Below are 20,868 nucleotides of genomic sequence, written 5' to 3' on the forward strand. Positions count from 1 at the left end.
AAGATTTTTAAGCTTGACTCCTGCACAAAAGTTCCATCATCAAATGATGAAAAGCATCCATAAGGTTAGTCATTGATCATATTTATGATTTTCACCATATTGTTTCATTGTTTACACCTTTGTTCAGTTAAACTTGCTCAAATCATATTCATCTTTAATGCACAGGGTTTTAGCCTCTTCTGGTGTCCCGTTTAGTTTAATATAAATTTTGCAATTTAATGTCCATGTGGCCTGTATCTTATTTTGCTTTTTTAGGAGTCGAGCTTGTCTTGTAAGGTCTGAATTCTTTTTGGTCAAGTGTTCATTTATGTACACATGAGTTCCCTTAAGTTTTTTTGCTTGAGAACCGCAATCTTCTGTTTCTATTTACAAACCTCAACACTGTGACTTTAGATTGCATTTGACCTCTCCGGGGTAAAAGGTGACAGTTTTCAATGTCTCCAGAGTTTATCAAAACTCCTTTAGCACTCAGAAATGAGATCACCTGTTCCTCCAGATTGGTTGTCCAACTCAGAGGGCTTGACCTAGTCTGTTGCTCAAGGTCAGCAATGCGATTTTCCGTAAGTTTTACTGACTTGTCCTTCTCTTCATTCGCCTTTTGTAATTCAGCAACTTGCTTTGTTCCAGTATTTTAGTTGTCGCTGTGAAATAATTTTTAATTGATCCGCCACCTCTTTAATAGGTTTCATTTGTGCCGACATCTCATTTAGCGTTTTTCTAATTTCCTCCAGTTCTTCCTCCATAACCGCAGTCCGATTTTTAGGCCCCATAACTGAAAAATAAAATAACTTGAACTCACTTTATTAATTCCGGAAATCTCCTCCAGCCACTAAGCAAAGTTGCAGCAGGAATTAGCTGCCTTCAGCCCCTGCCAGGCGGTGGCTGCCACTCCCGGAGCCCGGCTACAGCTGATTCTCCTCCTGCAGCTAACATAGCCCGGCCCGGTAGAATCCGCTGCCACTCTTGTTGCTGCTACTGGCAAAATCCGGCCCGATGGTGGTCACTGCCACTCCCACTTCTGGGATTCTGGGAGAGCCTAGCTGGGTGGTGTTCTTGCCACCGCTGAGGCCCGGCCCGATGGTAGCTGCCGCCGCTAACAGCTAGAGCCCGGCCCGATGGTGGACACTGTCGCTCCCGCTACTGGGAGAGCCTGCTGGAGAGCCTCCTGACATCAACGCAACCTCACACTTAGATTGGCAGGTTAACCTCTCAGCTACTGGAGCACCTGTTCTTCACCTACCTTCTGTCTGCTGACAGGGCCAACGCTGCTCAGACCAGAACTAAACGCTTTGGCAAAAACTAAAAGCAAAAATGGAAAAACAAACAAAGGAAGCACTGGAAAAAAAAACACAAAGCAGCAAAAAGTAGGCACAAAGACAGAGAGAGGGAGAAGCAGAGACAGCCGTGCTACCTCATTGACGCTGATGCCATGCTTCCTCATATACTCCCTGTCGTTGACCTCCCCACCTTCTGCAAAGTCCATCGTCAGGATTCTCTTTGTGGACAAGTTCCAGTGGATGGCAGGAATCTGGGAAAGGGACAACAGGAAGAAGGGAAAGAACAAAACTCATGTAGGAAAGTTAGAAAAGCATAATAACTGTGAAGATAATATAAAATATATGGTACATATGGATAACTTTCAGATGTCAAGTGTGGCAGGATGCACTGTTGTTATGCATTACTGCATCCCACAGACCACAGAACCTCCCGGCTCCTGGATAGCCATCACCCAGGCAGACAAGAGATCCATCCCAGTGAGGTAAAATGTGGGTGTGACTAAGGATAGGACCAATCCGATCCAGTATTAGCATCGGCTTCCTATACCAACATAATTCAAGTATCAGAAAATACAGAAATCGGTACATCCTGCTTCATTTTCCAATACCTGAGAGAAGCCACATCTGTGAAACCTCTCAGCTGCTGCTGCTTGCTCTCTGCTCTGCTTGCTGCTGAGCACGAGGAGGTGATGTGGGGAGGGGGATGTTTCTGAGCTGAAGCTGAGCTGTTTCTTCCGCAGAGTTCTAAAATATGGGTAGCGGCAAATTTCCGCCTGGCTCTCAGGTTCAAATTGTCTGTGCTGCCGAGCACGGATTTTCTGAAAAATTAACTGAATTGTTGCTGAAAAAAATCAGCATCCCAAGGCTGTGAAATGCTATGAAACAGCAGCTCAGAGCACAGCAGTCAGGAGCAGAGCTGAACAAAACTTCACTCTCTCTCAGCTGAATGACAAAAAACTCCCTCAAAATCCTTCTGTATTAATCCAGTGTTCCTCGCATGCGCGTCACGGGTGATATATTTAGAAATTTATGGTTTATTTTAGTTGAAAGGCTTTGTGTTTCTAAAAAGTTCCAGGGTTGCTCTTGGCAGGAAAACGATGAGCGAGAGAGAGAGAGCTTAATTTTTCATTTTTATTGTAACACTTGCTTTGACAATGAAACTATGTTGTAAATACTTCAGGTACCTGGTCAAGCCTTCAGGTCTGCAGATACAAGAACATGCAAACTACAGCCTGCTGCTGTAGTTTGCATGTTCAGGTGTCCCAAAGACATCCTGAAGGATCAGTCCGCTCCTACCCAACATGGAAGTTCCTGTCGGGGGTCAGAGTGGTGAAGCAGAAGTCTGGGTGAGGACATGACTGAGAGGGCCAAAACACCATTGTTGTGGTCTTCCCTCAGCGGCGAGTAAAACGTTCTCTTGATCAATTCCCGGATGGGAAGGTGGATGCAGAGAGTCGATGTAGAGATGCGGGTTTGTTTAACGTGGGAATGTCTTTGTCATAACAGCCACGGGGCCCACAAGGTCCCCACCTTATTTCACCAGAACTTGAACCATGATCTAGGTGTCACGACACAGACAAGAAGTTGGATTTTGACACCACAAAAACACCAACGATGAGTGTAACCACACAAAAGAACCATGAGACAAACTGTGTGTGTGTGTGTGTGTGTGTGTGTTGTGTGTGTGTGCTGGCTGGGCCTTTCTTACCTTCACATGGGTGGGGGGTTCTCTACACAAAAAGGGGTTTGGAAGCATCGAGTTCAGGGTTACACTGAGGTATGTGAATGTACGTGTGCGTGAGGTAGAGCACGTTCAACATCAGCAACAGGATTCATGATGTGCTTAAAAGTACTTGCTTACATACATACAAACATAAATACATACATGCTACTGTTAGCTGGTTAGCTATGCTAACATGATGCTAACAGGCTAACATAAGGATGAAAATTCGGTAGCACCACATAACGAGATACCAACGGGCTGGCACCTAGCATGTCAACCTGCTAACAGTGTAAATAATAGCATGAAAGCTTGCTAGCATCTCTTAATGTGACATTAAGACTTGCATTGGAACATGTGTGTAGGAGATGTTACCGTACCTTCAGGAAGGGGACGTGAGCCAGCATTCGGGCCGCCCGCTCCGCGTTGTGTCCCTCGTTCAGGAAGTCCAGCTCCAGCGGCAGGTTCTTCTTGGCCTCGTCGACCAACCACATGAAGGTGAAGTCAGGGAACAGCCAGTGGACCACCTGGACCAGCACCTTCATACAGACCACATCAACATTACAGCTTTAGTTTCAGGGCATTTAGACTCATGTGACACCACGTCTCAGGAGCTGAGATGTAAACCCACAAACTGAACAAAGTCACATGACTCAACATCACCTGACTTCAGCTCTCAGATTTCTTTTACCTCCAAAAATGAATTATTTATGATCAACTCACAGATGGTGAGATCTTCGACACTGAGGAGACTACGTGCTGGATCATGACCAGAGAAATGCACCCCCCCTCCAAACCCCATGGCAACAAAATGTCACAGCTGCATCCTTCTAAGGCTGCAGACATCATACGTGGCGAGAGGAGACTAGTTTACATACATCCACTATGCTAGGTTGTTGCTTGCTGCTGTTGATGTTGCCAGGGGACAGGATGGAGGGGCGGGAAATGCTAATGATCTAATCCCAAAATGCTCTGTGGGCCAGACGTCTCATTTCAGAGCGGCTGGTTCAGTCTCTGTGGCCTCTGAAGGCCTGATCTTTGCCTGGCGGCGGTGCAGCTGCTGAAAAGAGACAAAGCCGGTCTAATAATTTGACACAGTGTCATTCCAGCGGTACTCAAAGATCCTCCAAAGAGACCGGCCGTGCAGTGGGACAGGACAAGATCGGCTTCTTTATCCCAACGTGAAATCTGTCTTGGACAATCCAACTACAATCCAATAAAACACCCACCTGCACCATCAGCACAAGACAAAGACACTCATATTACAATAACACTGCATGAGCAGTGTTTTGAAACACAAGGTTCGGTCAGATCGGCACACAGAAATGATCACACAGACTGCATTTTGCTAGAATAAAAAGGCCTATATTTATTCCCCACAAAAGCAGTTACATCAAACACAAGTGGTTGCAGCGCATTTTTCTCTCTTACCGTGACGCCTTTAAGGTGGAGAGCCAACACCTTCAGCAGAGTGCGCCTGTCAACCGGCTGGGCGTTCGTACGTTAACCCGCAGCAGACTCTATTGAAGCATGGTTCTGCTCCCTCTTTTCTAGTGTGTCCGCGAAGGGAGGGTGAGTGGCCAACTCAACCTCCCTGGCGCACATAATTCCTTTAAATGAGTCCACCCACCACTTTAATCATATCTTAGATCTTGTTCTGACTTATGGTATGGAAATAGAAGACTTAACAGTATTCCCTGAAAACTCCATTCTGTCTGATCTTAATAACATTTACATTTACTCTGATGGACTACCCAGCAGTGGGGAATAAGTTTCATTACACTAGAAGTCTTTCAGAAAGCGCTGTAACTAGGTTTAAGGATATGATTCCTTCTTTATGTTCTCTAATGCCATATACGAACACAGTGCAGAGTAGCTACCTAAACTCTGTAAGTGAGATAGAGTATCTCGTCAATAGTTTTACATCCGGTATCCGGTATGCCGGTATTTGGTTAGACTCTTTCTCTCCGATTGTTCTGTCTGAGTTATTTTCATTAGTTACTTCATCCAAACCATCAACATGTTTATTAGACCCCATTCCTACCAGGCTGCTCAAGGAAGCCCTACCATTATTTAATGCTTCGATCTTAAATATGATCAATCTATCTTTGTTAGTTGGCTATGTACCACAGGCTTTTAAGGTGGCAGTAATTAAACCATTACTTAAAAAGCCATCACTTGACCCAGCTATCTTAGCTAATTATAGGCCAATCTCCAACCTTCCTTTTCTCTCAAAAATTCTTGAAAGGGTAGTTGTAAAACAGCTAACTGATCATCTGCAGAGGAATGGTCTATTTGAAGAGTTTCAGTCAGGTTTTAGAATTCATCATAGTACAGAAACAGCATTAGTGAAGGTTACAAATGATCTTCTTATGGCCTTGGACAGTGGACTCATCTCTGTGCTTGTTCTGTTAGACCTCAGTGCTGCTTTTGATACTGTTGACCATAAAATTTTATTACAGAGATTAGAGCATGCCATAGGTATTAAAGGGACTGCGCTGCGGTGGTTTGAATCATATTTGTCTAATAGATTACAATTTGTTCATGTAAATGGGGAATCTTCTTCACAGACTAAAGTTAATTATGGAGTTCCACAAGGTTCTGTGCTAGGACCAATTTTATTCACTTTATATATGCTTCCCTTAGGCAGTATTATTAGACGGTATTGCTTAAATTTTCATTGTTACGCAGATGATACCCAGCTTTATCTATCCATGAAGCCAGAGGACACACACCAATTAGCTAAACTGCAGGATTGTCTTACAGACATAAAGACATGGATGACCTCTAATTTCCTGCTTTTAAACTCAGATAAAACTGAAGTTATTGTACTTGGCCCCACAAATCTTAGAAACATGGTGTCTAACCAGATCCTTACTCTGGATGGCATTACCCTGACCTCTAGTAATACTGTGAGAAATCTTGGAGTCATTTTTGATCAGGATATGTCATTCAAAGCGCATATTAAACAAATATGTAGGACTGCTTTTTTGCATTTATGCAATATCTCTAAAATCAGAAAGGTCTTGTCTCAGAGTGATGCTGAAAAACTAATTCATGCATTTATTTCCTCTAGGCTGGACTATTGTAATTCATTATTATCAGGTTGTCCTAAAAGTTCCCTAAAAAGCCTTCAGTTAATTCAAAATGCTGCAGCTAGAGTACTGACGGGGACTAGAAGGAGAGAGCATATCTCACCTATATTGGCCTCTCTTCATTGGCTTCCTGTTAATTCTAGAATAGAATTTAAAATTCTTCTTCTTACTTATAAGGTTTTGAATAATCAGGTCCCATCTTATCTTAGGGACCTCGTAGTACCATATCACCCCAATAGAGCGCTTCGCTCTCAGACTGCAGGCTTACTTGTAGTTCCTAGGGTTTGTAAGAGTAGAATGGGAGGCAGAGCCTTCAGCTTTCAGGCTCCTCTCCTGTGGAACCAGCTCCCAATTCAGATCAGGGAGACAGACACCCTCTCTACTTTTAAGATTAGGCTTAAAACTTTCCTTTTTGCTAAAGCTTATAGTTAGGGCTGGATCAGGTGACCCTGAACCATCCCTTAGTTATGCTGCTATAGACGTAGACTGCTGGGGGGTTCCCATGATGCACTGTTTCTTTCTCTTTTTGCTCTGTATGCACCACTCTGCATTTAATCATTAGTGATCGATCTCTGCTCCCCTCCACAGCATGTCTTTTTCCTGGTTCTCTCCCTCAGCCCCAACCAGTCCCAGCAGAAGACTGCCCCTCCCTGAGCCTGGTTCTGCTGGAGGTTTCTTCCTGTTAAAAGGGAGTTTTTCCTTCCCACTGTAGCCAAGTGCTTGCTCACAGGGGGTCGTTTTGACCGTTGGGGTTTTACATAATTATTGTATGGCCTTGCCTTACAATATAAAGCGCCTTGGGGCAACTGTTTGTTGTGATTTGGCGCTATATAAAAAAAATTGATTGATTGATTGATTGATCCTCATTGAAGACAACTTTGGATGCTGTAGCTCCTCTGGAAAAGAGAGCTTTAAATCAGAAGTGCCTGACTCCATGGTATAACTCACAAACTCGTAGCTTAAAGCAGATAACCCGTACGTTGGAGAGGAAATGGCGTCTCACTAATTTAGAAGATCTTCACTTAGCCTGGAAAAAGAGTCTGTTGCTCTATAAAAAAGCCCTCCGTAAAGCTAGGACATCTTTCTACTCATCACTAATTGAAGAAAATAAGAACAACCCCAGGTTTCTTTTCAGCACTGTAGCCAGGCTGACAAAGTCAGAGCTCAATTGAGCTGAGTATTCCATTAACTTTAACTAGTAATGACTTCATGACTTTCTTTGCTAACAAAATTTTAACTATTAGAGAAAAAATTACTCATAACCATCCCAAAGACGTATCGTTATCTTTGGCTGCTTTCAGTGATGCCGGTATTTGGTTAGACTCTTTCTCTCCGATTGTTCTGAGTTATTTTCATTAGTTACTTCATCCAAACCATCAACATGTCTATTAGACCCCATTCCTACCAGGCTGCTCAAGGAAGCCCTACCATTATTTAATGCTTCGATCTTAAATATGATCAATCTATCTTTGTTAGTTGGCTATGTACCACAGGCTTTTAAGGTGGCAGTAATTAAACCATTACTTAAAAAGCCATCACTTGACCCAGCTATCTTAGCTAATTATAGGCCAATCTCCAACCTTCCTTTTCTCTCAAAAATTCTTGAAAGGGTAGTTGTAAAACAGCTAACTGATCATCTGCAGAGGAATGGTCTATTTGAAGAGTTTCAGTCAGGTTTTAGAATTCATCATAGTACAGAAACAGCATTAGTGAAGGTTACAAATGATCTTCTTATGGCCTCGGACAGTGGACTCATCTCTGTGCTTGTTCTGTTAGACCTCAGTGCTGCTTTTGATACTGTTGACCATAAAATTTTATTACAGAGATTAGAGCATGCCATAGGTATTAAAGGCACTGCGCTGCGGTGGTTTGAATCATATTTGTCTAATAGATTACAATTTGTTCATGTAAATGGGGAATCTTCTTCACAGACTAAAGTTAATTATGGAGTTCCACAAGGTTCTGTGCTAGGACCAATTTTATTCACTTTATACATGCTTCCCTTAGGCAGTATTATTAGACAGTATTGCTTAAATTTTCATTGTTACGCAGATGATACCCAGCTTTATCTATCCATGAAGCCAGAGGACACACACCAATTAGCTAAACTGCAGGATTGTCTTACAGACATAAAGACATGGATGACCTCTAATTTCCTGCTTTTAAACTCAGATAAAACTGAAGTTATTGTACTTGGCCCCACAAATCTTAGAAACATGGTGTCTAACCAGATCCTTACTCTGGATGGCATTACCCAGACCTCTAGTAATACTGTGAGAAGTCTTGGAGTCATTTTTGATCAGGATATGTCATTCAAAGCGCATATTAAACAAATATGTAGGACTGCTTTTTTGCATTTACGCAATATCTCTAAAATTAGAAAGGTCTTGTCTCAGAGTGATGCTGAAAAACTAATTCATGCATTTATTTCCTCTAGGCTGGACTATTGTAATTCATTATTATCAGGTTGTCCTAAAAGTTCCCTGAAAAGCCTTCAGTTAATTCAAAATGCTGCAGCTAGAGTACTAACGGGGACTAGAAGGAGAGAGCATATCTCACCCATATTGGCCTCTCTTCATTGGCTTCCTGTTAATTCTAGAATAGAATTTAAAATTCTTCTTCTTACTTATAAGGTTTTGAATAATCAGGTCCCATCTTATCTTAGGGACCTCGTAGTACCATATCACCCCAATAGAGTGCTTCGCTCTCAGACTGCAGGCTTACTTGTAGTTCCTAGGGTTTGTAAGAGTAGAATGGGAGGCAGAGCCTTCAGCTTTCAGGCTCCTCTCCTGTGGAACCAGCTCCCAATTCAGATCAGGGAGACAGACACCCTCTCTACTTTTAAGATTAGGCTTAAAACTTTCCTTTTTGCTAAAGCTTATAGTTACAGCTGGATCAGGTGACCCTGAACCATCCCTTAGTTATGCTGCTATAGACGTAGACTGCTGGGGGGTTCCCATGATGCACTGTTTCTTTCTCTTTTTGCTCTGTATGCACCACTCTGCATTTAATCATTAGTGATCGATCTCTGCTCCCCTCCACAGCATGTCTTTTTCCTGGTTCTCTCCCTCAGCCCCAACCAGTCCCAGCAGAAGACTGCCCCTCCCTGAGCCTGGTTCTGCTGGAGGTTTCTTCCTGTTAAAGGGGAGTTTTTCCTTCCCACTGTAGCCAAGTGCTTGCTCACAGGGGGTTGTTTTGACCGTTGGGGTTTTACATAATTATTGTATGGCCTTGCCTTACAATATAAAGCGCCTTGGGGCAACTGTTTGTTGTGATTTGGCGCTATATAAAAAAAAAATTGAAATTGAATTGAAGCAACAGGCATCTGAAAGTTATTTTCTCTTGAAAAAAAACAGTTCTTCACTCCCAGTCGTTAGTGGCTACAAAAACAAAGTTGTGCTATCAGTGTAATAATAACAAGTACATCCAGCTCTTCACTCCCAGTTCAGACTGACCCCAGAGTGCTAAAACAAAGTTGAATAACAAGTACATTCTCAGGGTTACGTTAAGACAGGTGCAAAACAGCACAATAACATTTTTATTATACAAGCAGCAAGAAGGAGACCAGCACGGCGTGCACAGCTTCAGCCGGGCTGATGTTCAGGGCCTTCATGGACAAACAGCTGATATTCAGGGTGGAGAACATGAGTTGGATCTGAGATTATGGTCTGTTGAAAAATGTCTTGCAGACAGACCCCCTAACCTTCACGGCCGTCTACATCAATCTATGACTTGGACATCTGGCTGAACGGCCATGTTACCAAAACCACACTGAGACTCCACAGAGCAGGAGACCATGTGGGTTAGGGTTAGAACGCAACACGGCAATGGACTCAGCATGCCTAATGCTCTCTGAACAGTGCCTCAGGGCGCAACGGTGGCTTAGTGGTTAGCACTGGTGCCTTACAGCAAGAAGATCGTGGGATCACTTCTTGTCCTTTCTGTGTGGAGTTTGTATGTTCTCCCCGTGTCTGTGATTTCTCTGCCCCTGAGCAAGGCAGCGTCTCTACATCTGGAGTTGGTCCTCGGACGCCAGACTGTGGCTGCACACTGCCCCTAGTGGTTGGATTGTGTCTAACTGTAATTAGGATAATTAACACCTTTTACTGGAGTTTCTACAGAACTGGGAAAGAACTCAGACATCAAAAATATAAAAACATTTTTTAAAACCATTTCAGTGATTGAAAAAGTCTCTTGACTGCTGTCGGGGGACAAGAAGACTTTCTGCTCTTCACTTTTCAGCTAAATCCACAGGATCTGGCTGATAAAAATAATCTCACAACCCCAAATCAGAAAAAGTGTGGAAAACATGGAAAAGGCAAAAATCTGAATTATTTCCCCACAGGATGAAGTTAAAGAAAACGAGGACAATCTCTAAATAAAATTCTTTACCAACAGCAGCACATTTTCCAAAAATCATTTCAGCATTTGCACAGCAGTGTGTCGGCCGTCATTTACACTCTGCTGGCAAGATTTTGGCTGCTAGTTGAAGTTTTCTTCCAAAATCATTCTGATAGCGTGTAAATGTTCTTCAGTGGCATCTTATTTTTGTTTTTCCTCAGTAACCATGGAGTTGAGCAACACACCCAATTTCAGGGGGAATTTCATCGTTTTCACTGCCAAAAAGTCTACATTATTCTCAAAATGTCTAAATTCCATGAGGAAGAATGTGAACGGTGAATCAAAGACAACAATTAGACTGAAAACGCATCAAGAACTGAAGGACCTGTGCTGACAGACGTCTAATCTGTTAACAACCAGGACCAACCTGCTCATGTGGTGGTTTGGTGACACACAGCGACAGTGCACGAGCCCAGACCTGACCTGACCTGAGCTGACCTTGAGTTGATTGAAGTAAGGCCCGTATGGGTTCTGGGGTCCACCTGTGCCCGTGCTTATCCAGGTTCCCCTGGACAGGATGCCGGTCCATGGCAGGTTTCTTCCCCAGCCAAGACCCGCACCAATTTACAGACGGGTGGACTCGGACAATGCAGATCAAGTGTCCTATCTGAAAACACAGATGGGCAGCTTGACCAGTCACTGAACCAGCAGCTATCCCGGGGAGCGACCTGCTCCTCTATGAAGGTAAGAAGTAGGGATGCACCGATCCCAATACCAGTATCGGGTGTCGGCCCAATGCTGCGTTCATTTACTTGCACTTATAATCATAAAGCTTCTCCGATACTCCGACACCCGATACCTCTTTACAGCAGTGTGAAGTCAACCTCTCAATGTGGGATTTTCATGCACACGTGCCGTAATTTCTGGACTATAAGCCACTACTTTTTTCATATGCTTTGAACACTGTGGCTTTAACAGTGATGCAGCTAATTTATGGATTTTCACAGGCTCTCATGTAATTCACTCATAAATTGAAATACGTCCATCAATGCTGCTCATTGACTGGCTGAAAGCTGCGGTCCATCATGTGGAGTAAATTCACACATGGAGTAAAATATAAAGTCTTACCTGTTCATTTCAGTGGAATTCATCATCATACGATCCTGAAGAAAAATGATCCACATATAGCCTTCTGAGTTTGGAAAACAACATCTGAAAATACTTTAATTCCTGGTCATGGCTTAAAAAAAGTTCCTCTGTGTCACTGCACTTTGCACCAAAGTCAGATCATGGTTTCAGCGGTAGAGATTGTCCATCAGGTTGCTGAGTTTCAGCACCTTGTGTGGCTTCCCAGACCAATGGGAGACCAGCTCAGTCTGCTACAGGTGAAATCCGTTTGTTGGGTTTCTGTGGCACTGCGTTCGGAGCCCCCCCCCCCCACTGGCTGTACTTTGCGCCACAAGTTGAAAGAGTCACTGCACCTCGTTAACGGCTCAGTTACCAGGCATCAGGTGATTCTGTCTGCATGCGATGAAATGATCCCATGACCCACAAATAAAATAAAATAAAATAAAACAGTGTTAAAATTACTCAGTTTTGCCTCCATGTGGAGCAGAGATGCTGCACAACACCATGTGTGTGTATGACATGCTCCTCCAATATTTACATGTTCCACCTTTGGGGAAAAAAAACATTTACGGTTTGTATTTGTGTATGTTACCGATACGTATTTAACTAAAAGATAAAAATAGTGTGGAGGGTGAAAGACTGTTGAGCTCAGTAAGTAAGTAAGTAAGCTTTATTTATAAAGCGCCTGTCACAAAGCACTGCACATGGCATACAAAAATAATCTAAAAATAATCTCAGTGTTGTAGATAAAAACAGAAACAGGCTCACAGCTGATAACACACAGAAGCTTCTTTTCATCAAAAAGAATCTGCCCTCGACATTTTCAAAAAAGGCTTTTAGTCCTCAAAGACAAAGTTAGTGATGGACAGTTTGAGTTCAGTTCCTGGTGTTGTATATTTTACAGGTTCCATTACAGTCAGATGTCTGTCAGTGTCATGTTTGTTAAGAAACACACGGTTAATGTTAAAGGACATTTTGTTGGAGTCAAAAAGTAAAGTAATATGATTTAAGTGAAATGTTTGAAAATAAAAACAAAGCAAATGATATTAGTAGCAGTTACAGTCAGAAAGTGAGGAACAACTGATGAATAAAACATGTTTTCAAAGTCATCATAAAACTGTCACAGTATTTGTATCGGAACTCGGTATCGATGAGTACCCAAATGTAGGTACTTGTACTCAGTCTGGTAAAAAAAGTGTTATCGGTGCATCCGTAGTAAGAAGCTTGTGCACCTGTTAGGTGCTATAATGCACCTGACAATCCTCCACACTAACTGGTTAGTCCACATGTCCACAAGGAGGACTTCTTAAAATTTAGGGAAATAATCACAAAGACTGATGAAAGTATTTGGTATGACCTGTAAGAGAACATCGTAAACTCTAGAGTGAACTTCTACATCATTATTATTGTTATCATTAGTAGTAGTAGTAGCAGCATATTTGTAACACATCATAATGGTGCTCACCTCCATCACTACAATATCCTTGTGACTTTGTCTTCGTACTTTAGGGTGTTGAACCTTAATGGCTACGGTCTGGCCATCCTGCAGTACCGCCTTATGGACCTGAGCCAAGGAGGCGGCACCCTGAGGCTTATCCTCAAAGGACACAAATAACTCTGAAAGCTGGAGGAAGAAGAACAACACCAATAAGATGAGACAGAAACAGGCGTGGAGAAGGACGTGAGCAAAGAAAGACAAAGAACTGAGGACAAGTAAAAGACCCTGGTGAGGACGGTCCATCATCACATCACAGGACTCTGGGAGGAAGACCAGAAGCACGGGCCATGTACAGCTGTGGTCAGAAGGTTACATACAATCATTGTGGTCATTCTGGGCTTTTAATGATGTCTTTGACCTGTTCTTTTATCAGGGTGTAATGATTGTACAGCAAACATCAATAATGACTAAAAACAATCAGTCTGTGAGCAGGACTTTTATGGACTTTATTTAAACACAATTGTGAGAGAATTTAAGAGTGAGGAGCTGCAGCTCTTTGAGGGTGTAGTTTCACTGCATTGTGTACACGGTATAAAAGCAATCCATGAATTATACTTCGGGAACAATGGAACACAGCAGGAATCATAAATTGGGGTCAGGTAATGTTGTATTGTGAGGGTGTGGCTTCCAGTCATGTTGAGTATCGTTGCTTTGCCCTGACTTGCGTTGAAACCACTTCCTTTCTGCATCCTGTGCTTGACGCAGAAAAAATGTAACGTTTAATTTTTGGCGTCTGATTCGCTTCGTCCCTTGCATCCGTCACGGTATTCTGGCGTTGAGCTACATCGTCTCAGCACTAGGTTGCATCCACGTGGTGTCGTCATGACGTCGCCCGACGCAACTCAAAGTGGGCCTGGTGTGAAAGGGGCCTTAGAGGCAGAATATTCAGCTAACAAGGCTCATGTCTGAGCATGACGCTAATTTCAAGAAGTTCAAATTTTAGCAACAGCAGCGCGGGGCAGTTTGTGTACGAGATACTACGACGACAAATGAGGATTTTAGAGGCATGTTTGTGGTGAGGACGAGGATGTTAAAATCAATCAATCAATTTTTTTTTTATATAGCGCCAAATCACAACAAACAGTTGCCCCAAGGCGCTTTATATTGTAAGGCAAGGCCATACAATAATGATGTAAAACCCCAACGGTCAAAACGTTAAAAGCTCATTATCCAAGCACCTGGCACCTACGAGGACAGGACAGGCTATTTTGGCTCCGCCCTCTCGCACACTACAATCCCACCTGCTTCATGCGCTGGACGCTGTATATAAAATAATTATTTTGTAGTGGATTAATCATTTTCTGTCAGAGTTTGGATGATGAAAACACCTCTAATGGCTTCTGGAATCACAGAGGACATTTGGAGCTTTTTTCCCCTCTCTGTCTCATGCGCTGAGGTGGAGAACATATTTCGAACAACTTAAAAGATAATTATTTGTAATGTTTATATTACAGTAGCTTGGTAAAACAGTTGCATGTTCATTCCTTCTTCATAAGCAGCTGTAAAAGTATGTTTATCATAGATTTAACATCTTGTTATGGATCAGATGAGGCGCACTCTGAGCACACTGACGCAATGACTCGTGCTCAAGAGGAGTATTTATGCAGAAAGCCAATATACAAAAGAGCAATTTCGCAGACAATAACGGAGGAACACAAAGTTAAAAGTTGGATCACTGTGTCAAAATAAGTGGAAGCCGTGGAAGAAATAAAACCAGTGAGAAGAAGTGCAGAGTTGACTGTCCAGGAAGCTGTGGTTCGGTTCTAGCTGGTCTGGTTATGGATCTGTTTTGTGTTGGGGGGTTTTTTTTGGGGGGGGGGGGGTGAGCCACACCGTTGCGGGTGTATATAATTAAAGCGGCCACCTCATTGTGGTGTCTTTTTTTTGGTCACAGAGAGCTGGGTGAACACGCAGAACTGCTGCATTTAATGACTCTGGAACTCAGGTGAACAGCAGCCTGGTGCACAGACATGCACACCAGCCGGACTGTACAGGAGTGTCTTTTTTTGGACTGTGTTTAAAAAATGTGACAACATCTTGAATGGATGCTGTGAATTGAAAACTCACACTTTAAAGGGCTGGAGGTTTGGACCAAACGCATGCACCAACATCTCGTTACATGTTGCTACATGGATCATACGTGGCTTGATGTGGATCATATGCGGCGAGACGAGCCATTCCAGGCTAGACGGCACTCAAATGACGGGTAAGTCGTGGCTCACTAGAGGCTGATACGTGGCACATGTGAGGTACAGAGAGATGCCTTAGTAGCGGACACGCGACGGCTTAAAACGTGGATCATTCTTCTAATATCCGCTGACACACCCATGTGTGGCTCATTATTCAGTGGGACCAAGGCCAATGCATTGTGTGACACGACATTAGCACATTTTTGAGACACATGAACCACTAAATCCGCGATGCACTCCTCCTGCGCTCAGGCCCTCAGCCACCACAAGTACGTATTTTTTAAGCACAATTTAAATCATGTCGCTCACAGTGGTTGCACTCAGCTTATGCTAACATTAGGCACCATGTTAACACCTTGACAGCTAGCGCCAAGCCGCTTATCCAACATATTATATAAATACAGTAGGTTTACTAAAATAACATTTACTGACTATCAACTGCAACTAGATCAAACATATAGAATTTAGAACTCTGAACATGTTTCTCAGTAGTTTATCAATAACTGATCTCAGGAAAGACTAAAACAGTTCAACAGATTATTTGCTATTGACTCAGGTAGTCCTACGGTCCTGATGCTTTTAGACTTGTCAGTTGCCTTTGACACAGTGGACCACGTGACCCCGCTGCGTCGTCTCAAGCAGTGTATGGCCATTACAGGCTCTGCTCTCACCTGGTTCAGTTCTTGCCTCATACAGCGGAGCTTTTCTGTGCAGCTGGGTCACTTTTCTTCAGATGTGGCCCCATTGACCTGTGGAGTCCCTCAAGGCTCCATTCTAGGTCCTGTTCTTTTCCTTTTGTACATGTTGCCTCTCAGCAGTATCTTTCAAAAATACCAAATTCCTTTCCACTGCTTTGTCGATGATATCCAAATTTACCTGCCACTAAGGTCGTTAGGCAATGACCCGATGCAGCCATTATTTGACTGTTTGAGTGAGGTCAAATCTTGGATAAGTGCTAATTTACTTTGCCGCAATATTCAGCTGTTTGAAATCAGAGAGAGTCGATATAACTTGACAAAAATTTAACAAAAAAATCTAAGATACGAACAAATATAAAGCAAAGATGTGTTTCTGTAAGAGCTGTTAATTTATGGAATAGCTGTGACAATGAATTAAAAAGGTGTACTTCACTTTTATTATTTAAAAACATGTTTAAAACTGAAGTATTACAGAAATATATAAATCAAGTATGAAGAATGATAATGTAATTAATGTAACTTTTGGTTGTATTATTATTATTATGGATTTGTATTTATTTATATATAAATTTTTTAAAAGTGCTTCAGGTTTTTTTCTTTTCTTTTCTTTTTTGCTCTTATATTTCATATCACCTTGTTGAATTTGTTTTTGTAAAAAGGTTAGGCATAATAAGCATGAGCTTCAGCCTATACCTTTTTGATTAGCGTCATCCCTTGTTGAACTGTTTTTTGTTGAATATGTCTATGTGTATATGTAATTGTATTTCATTTGGGGGGTTGAATGCTAATCAAATAAAAAGTTTTCATCATCATCATCAACCTATTAATTCTTAATGAATCCAAGATGGAGGTTATCCTGTTTGGGGCAGCACTTCCACAGGCTGTTCTGCTGATGTCCAGGGTCCCCTGGGTTCCAACATTCAGTCCTGTGTAAAGAACCTTGGGGTGATTTTTGAGACATTTTAAATTTGATAAGTAGATCAGTGTTGTTGTTATAACAAGTTTTTTTTCCAACTCCATCTCTTAGCCAAGTCCAAGTCCATATTTCTGTAGGACTGACCTTGAGAAGGTTATCCACGACTTTGTCACAAGTTGACTAGATTATTGTAACTCTCTGTACATTGGCTTGGATCAGTCCTCTCTAAACCGCCTCCATCTTATTCAGAACGTTGCTGCTCGTCTTATTTCGGGAAAGAAAAAGTCCGTCCACATTACGCTGCTCTTGGCTGCTCTTCACTGGCTTCTGGTCCGCTACCGGGGTGATTTTAAACTTCTTTTAATTGTTTTCAAAGCCCTCAATGGCCCCAGTGTATCTTTCGGAGCTTTGTTTTCTTTACACCCCAACCAGAGCTGGAGGTGCCTAAAACCAGATTAAAGACGAGAGGTGACAGAGCCTTTGCAGCGGCGGCCCCCAGACTCTGGAATAGTCTCCCCTTTAATACGAGATCATCCCTGTTGCTAGAGACTTTTAAAGCCTCTTTAAAAACTTATTTCTTTTCTCTGGCGTGTCTTAATGAGTGATTACATCTGTTTCTTACTACTTTTTACTGTTTATTTTATTTTGTCTTTTGTCTGTTTTATTGCCTGAATGTAATTTTATTGTTATTTTTTTATTTATTTATTTAAAATTGGGGTAACTTGGTGCCCATTTTTTAATGATATACATCACTGTGGTCAACTGCTGTCATTTAAACGTGTTTTAGAAATAAAGGTCGAGTTGAGTTGAGATTATGGACAAATTTATTGGCAGTGATCATAATAAAGTATATTTTACTGATCAAGTCGTATTTCATAAACCTATTAAAATACCCTACTTTCTGGAGTATAAGTTGCTGTTTTTTATGAGTTTTGGAGGCCCTGTTACTTACTGTTACTTGAGCCGAGTATTCCTTTAACTTTAACTAGTAATGACTTCATGACTTTCTTTGCTAATAAAATTTTAACTATTAGAGAAAAAATTACTCATAACCATCCCAAAGACGTATCGTTATCTTTGGCTGCTTTCAGTGATGCCGGTATTTGGTTAGACTCTTTCTCTCCGATTGTTCTGTCTGAGTTATTTTCATTAGTTACTTCATCCAAGCCATCAACATGTTTATTAGACCCCATTCCTACCAGGCTGCTCAAGGAAGCCCTACCATTATTTAATGCTTCGATCTTAAATATGATCAATCTATCTTCATTAGTTGGCTATGTACCACAGGCTTTTAAGGTGGCAGTAATTAAACCATTACTTAAAAAGCCATCACTTGACCCAGCTATCTTAGCTAATTATAGGCCAATCTCCAACCTTCCTTTTCTCTCAAAAATTCTTGAAAGGGTAGTTGTAAAACAGCTAACTGATCATCTGCAGAGGAATGGTCTATTTGAAGAGTTTCAGTCAGGTTTTAGAATTCATCATAGTACAGAAACAGCATTAGTGAAGGTTACAAATGATCTTCTTATGGCCTCAGACAGTGGACTCATCTCTGTGCTTGTCCTGTTAGACCTCAGTGCTGCTTTTGATACTGTTGACCATAAAATTTTATTACAGAGATTAGAGCATGCCATAGGTATTAAAGGCACTGCGCTGCGATGGTTTGAATCATATTTATCTAATAGATTACAATTTGTTCATGTAAATGGGGAATCTTCTTCACAGACTAAGGTTAATTATGGAGTTCCACAAGGTTCTGTGCTAGGACCAATTTTATTCACTTTATACATGCTTCCCTTAGGCAGTATTATTAGACAGCATTGCTTAAATTTTCATTGTTACGCAGATGATACCCAGCTTTATCTATCCATGAAGCCAGAGGACACACACCAATTAGCTAAACTGCAGGATTGTCTTACAGACATAAAGACATGGATGACCTCTAATTTCCTGCTTTTAAACTCAGATAAAACTGAAGTTATTGTACTTGGCCCCACAAATCTTAGAAACATGGTGTCTAACCAGATCCTTACTCTGGATGGCATTACCCTGACCTCTAGTAATACTGTGAGAAATCTTGGAGTCATTTTTGATCAGGATAACAAATATGTAGGACTGCTTTTTTGCATTTGCGCAATATCTCTAAAATTAGAAAGGTCTTGTCTCAGAGTGATGCTGAAAAACTAATTCATGCATTTATTTCCTCTAGGCTGGACTATTGTAATTCATTATTATCAGGTTGTTCTAAAAGTTCCCTGAAAAGCCTTCAGTTAATTCAAAATGCTGCAGCTAGAGTACTGACGGGGACTAGAAGGAGAGAGCATATCTCACCCATATTGGCCTCTCTTCATTGGCTTCCTGTTAATTCTAGAATAGAATTTAAAATTCTTCTTCTTACTTATAAGGTTTTGAATAATCAGGTCCCATCTTATCTTAGGGACCTCGTAGTACCATATCACCCCAATAGAGCGCTTCGCTCTCAGACTGCAGGCTTACTTGTAGTTCCTAGGGTTTGTAAGAGTAGAATGGGAGGCAGAGCCTTCAGCTTTCAGGCTCCTCTCCTGTGGAACCAGCTCCCAATTCAGATCAGGGAGACAGACACCCTCTCTACTTTTAAGATTAGGCTTAAAACTTTCCTTTTTGCTAAAGCTTATAGTTAGGGCTGGATCAGGTGACCCTGAACCATCCCTTAGTTATGCTGCTATAGACGTAGACTGCTGGGGGGTTCCCATGATGCACTGAGTGTTTCTTTCTCTTTTTGCTCTGTATGCACCACTCTGCATTTAATCATTAGTGATTGATCTCTGCTCCCCTCCACAGCATGTCTTTTTCCTGGTTCTCTCCCTCAGCCCCAACCAGTCCCAGCAGAAGACTGCACCTCCCTGAGCCTGGTTCTGCTGGAGGTTTCTTCCTGTTAAAAGGGAGTTTTTCCTTCCTACTGTCGCCAAGTGCTTGCTCACAGGGAGTCGTTTTGACCGTTGGGGTTTTTCCGTAATTATTGTATGGCTTTGCCTTACAATATAAAACGCCTTGGGGCAACGGTTTGTTGTGATTTGGCGCTATATAAATAAAATTGATTTGATTTGATTTATACTGTGATGCAACTTAGATACAGAAAAATCAGTTTCTTAGTAATAACAGTAAATATGAGACTTTCCCAGCAGTCAAACTACCAAACAAAATAAACTCCAATAATAAAAGAATAAATGCTATGAATGAAAAGTACACTGCAGTAATATATACAAAACCCAAATTAAAGAGCTGATAAAGGCAACTTGTAGCCCATAAAATATGACAGTTAGCGGTTAGATACTTGATGCATTTAATTTAATAAAGATATATATTTTAATGACCTGTATTTTTATTTGGCGGAATTTGAGATGGATTCATCCACGGGGACGTGTGAGTGTTAAAGTACTGCCTGCTGGTTATTTTTGTGTGTTTTGGTTTGTTAGATGTAGTTTTGTGCAGACTGCGTGTGACTGTGTGAAGTGTACATTTGCCGCCCGGTCGTTTGGGACTCGCCTCCTTGCCGAGGTCCTCCCTGATGACCTGTCTGATTTCCTCCATGCTGCTCTGAGGCGCTCGGCTGTGAAGGACCTTCAGCGTGGATGTGTACTCCTCAGGCAGCAAGTAGTCTAGCGCACCGAGGTGCTGACCCACTTTGATGAAGGTACCCCGGTTTACGCAACACAGTTCCCGGAGACGCTCCGCTGAACGACGATGCACCTATAAGATGCAGAACAAGAAAAGAAGTTCATTAAAATAAGTCATTAAGAAATATGACTCGTTTCTCTTCTCTGACTCCACGCCAGCTCAGGGAGGTGACGGACCCAGAGGATGAATGTCAGGATTTGGGTTGTGTCCTGACACACTCCCAGTTAAAAGAAGTAAAGAACGGACGCCCCCCCCCCAACATCAAAGGAGAACTCGTTTTTAGATGTTATGGTGTTTATCTCCTCAGTCGACAGCCAGGACGTGAAGGTAAGCAGCTAACTCCACAACC

At 42.0% G+C, this 20,868-nt stretch overlaps 1 protein-coding gene across 2 annotated transcripts in view; it reads right to left on the minus strand.

Annotated features, from left to right (window-relative positions):
- Nucleotides 1–20,868, minus strand: part of adck1 (aarF domain containing kinase 1) — a 53,658-nt gene that overhangs the window by 25,686 nt on the left and 7,104 nt on the right. For both annotated transcript variants that reach the window (XM_034159630.1, XM_034159628.1), the window contains 4 exons: nt 20,388–20,591; nt 13,027–13,185; nt 3,378–3,536; nt 1,412–1,528 (listed from right to left, as the gene is read on the minus strand). In XM_034159630.1, coding sequence (XP_034015521.1) covers nt 1,412–1,528; nt 3,378–3,536; nt 13,027–13,185; nt 20,388–20,591 — 639 coding nt within the window. The remainder of the gene's footprint in view (nt 1–1,411; nt 1,529–3,377; nt 3,537–13,026; nt 13,186–20,387; nt 20,592–20,868) is intronic.

This window comes from Thalassophryne amazonica, chromosome 19 (assembly GCF_902500255.1).
Source record: "Thalassophryne amazonica chromosome 19, fThaAma1.1, whole genome shotgun sequence".
Lineage (NCBI taxonomy): Eukaryota > Metazoa > Chordata > Actinopteri > Batrachoidiformes > Batrachoididae > Thalassophryne > Thalassophryne amazonica.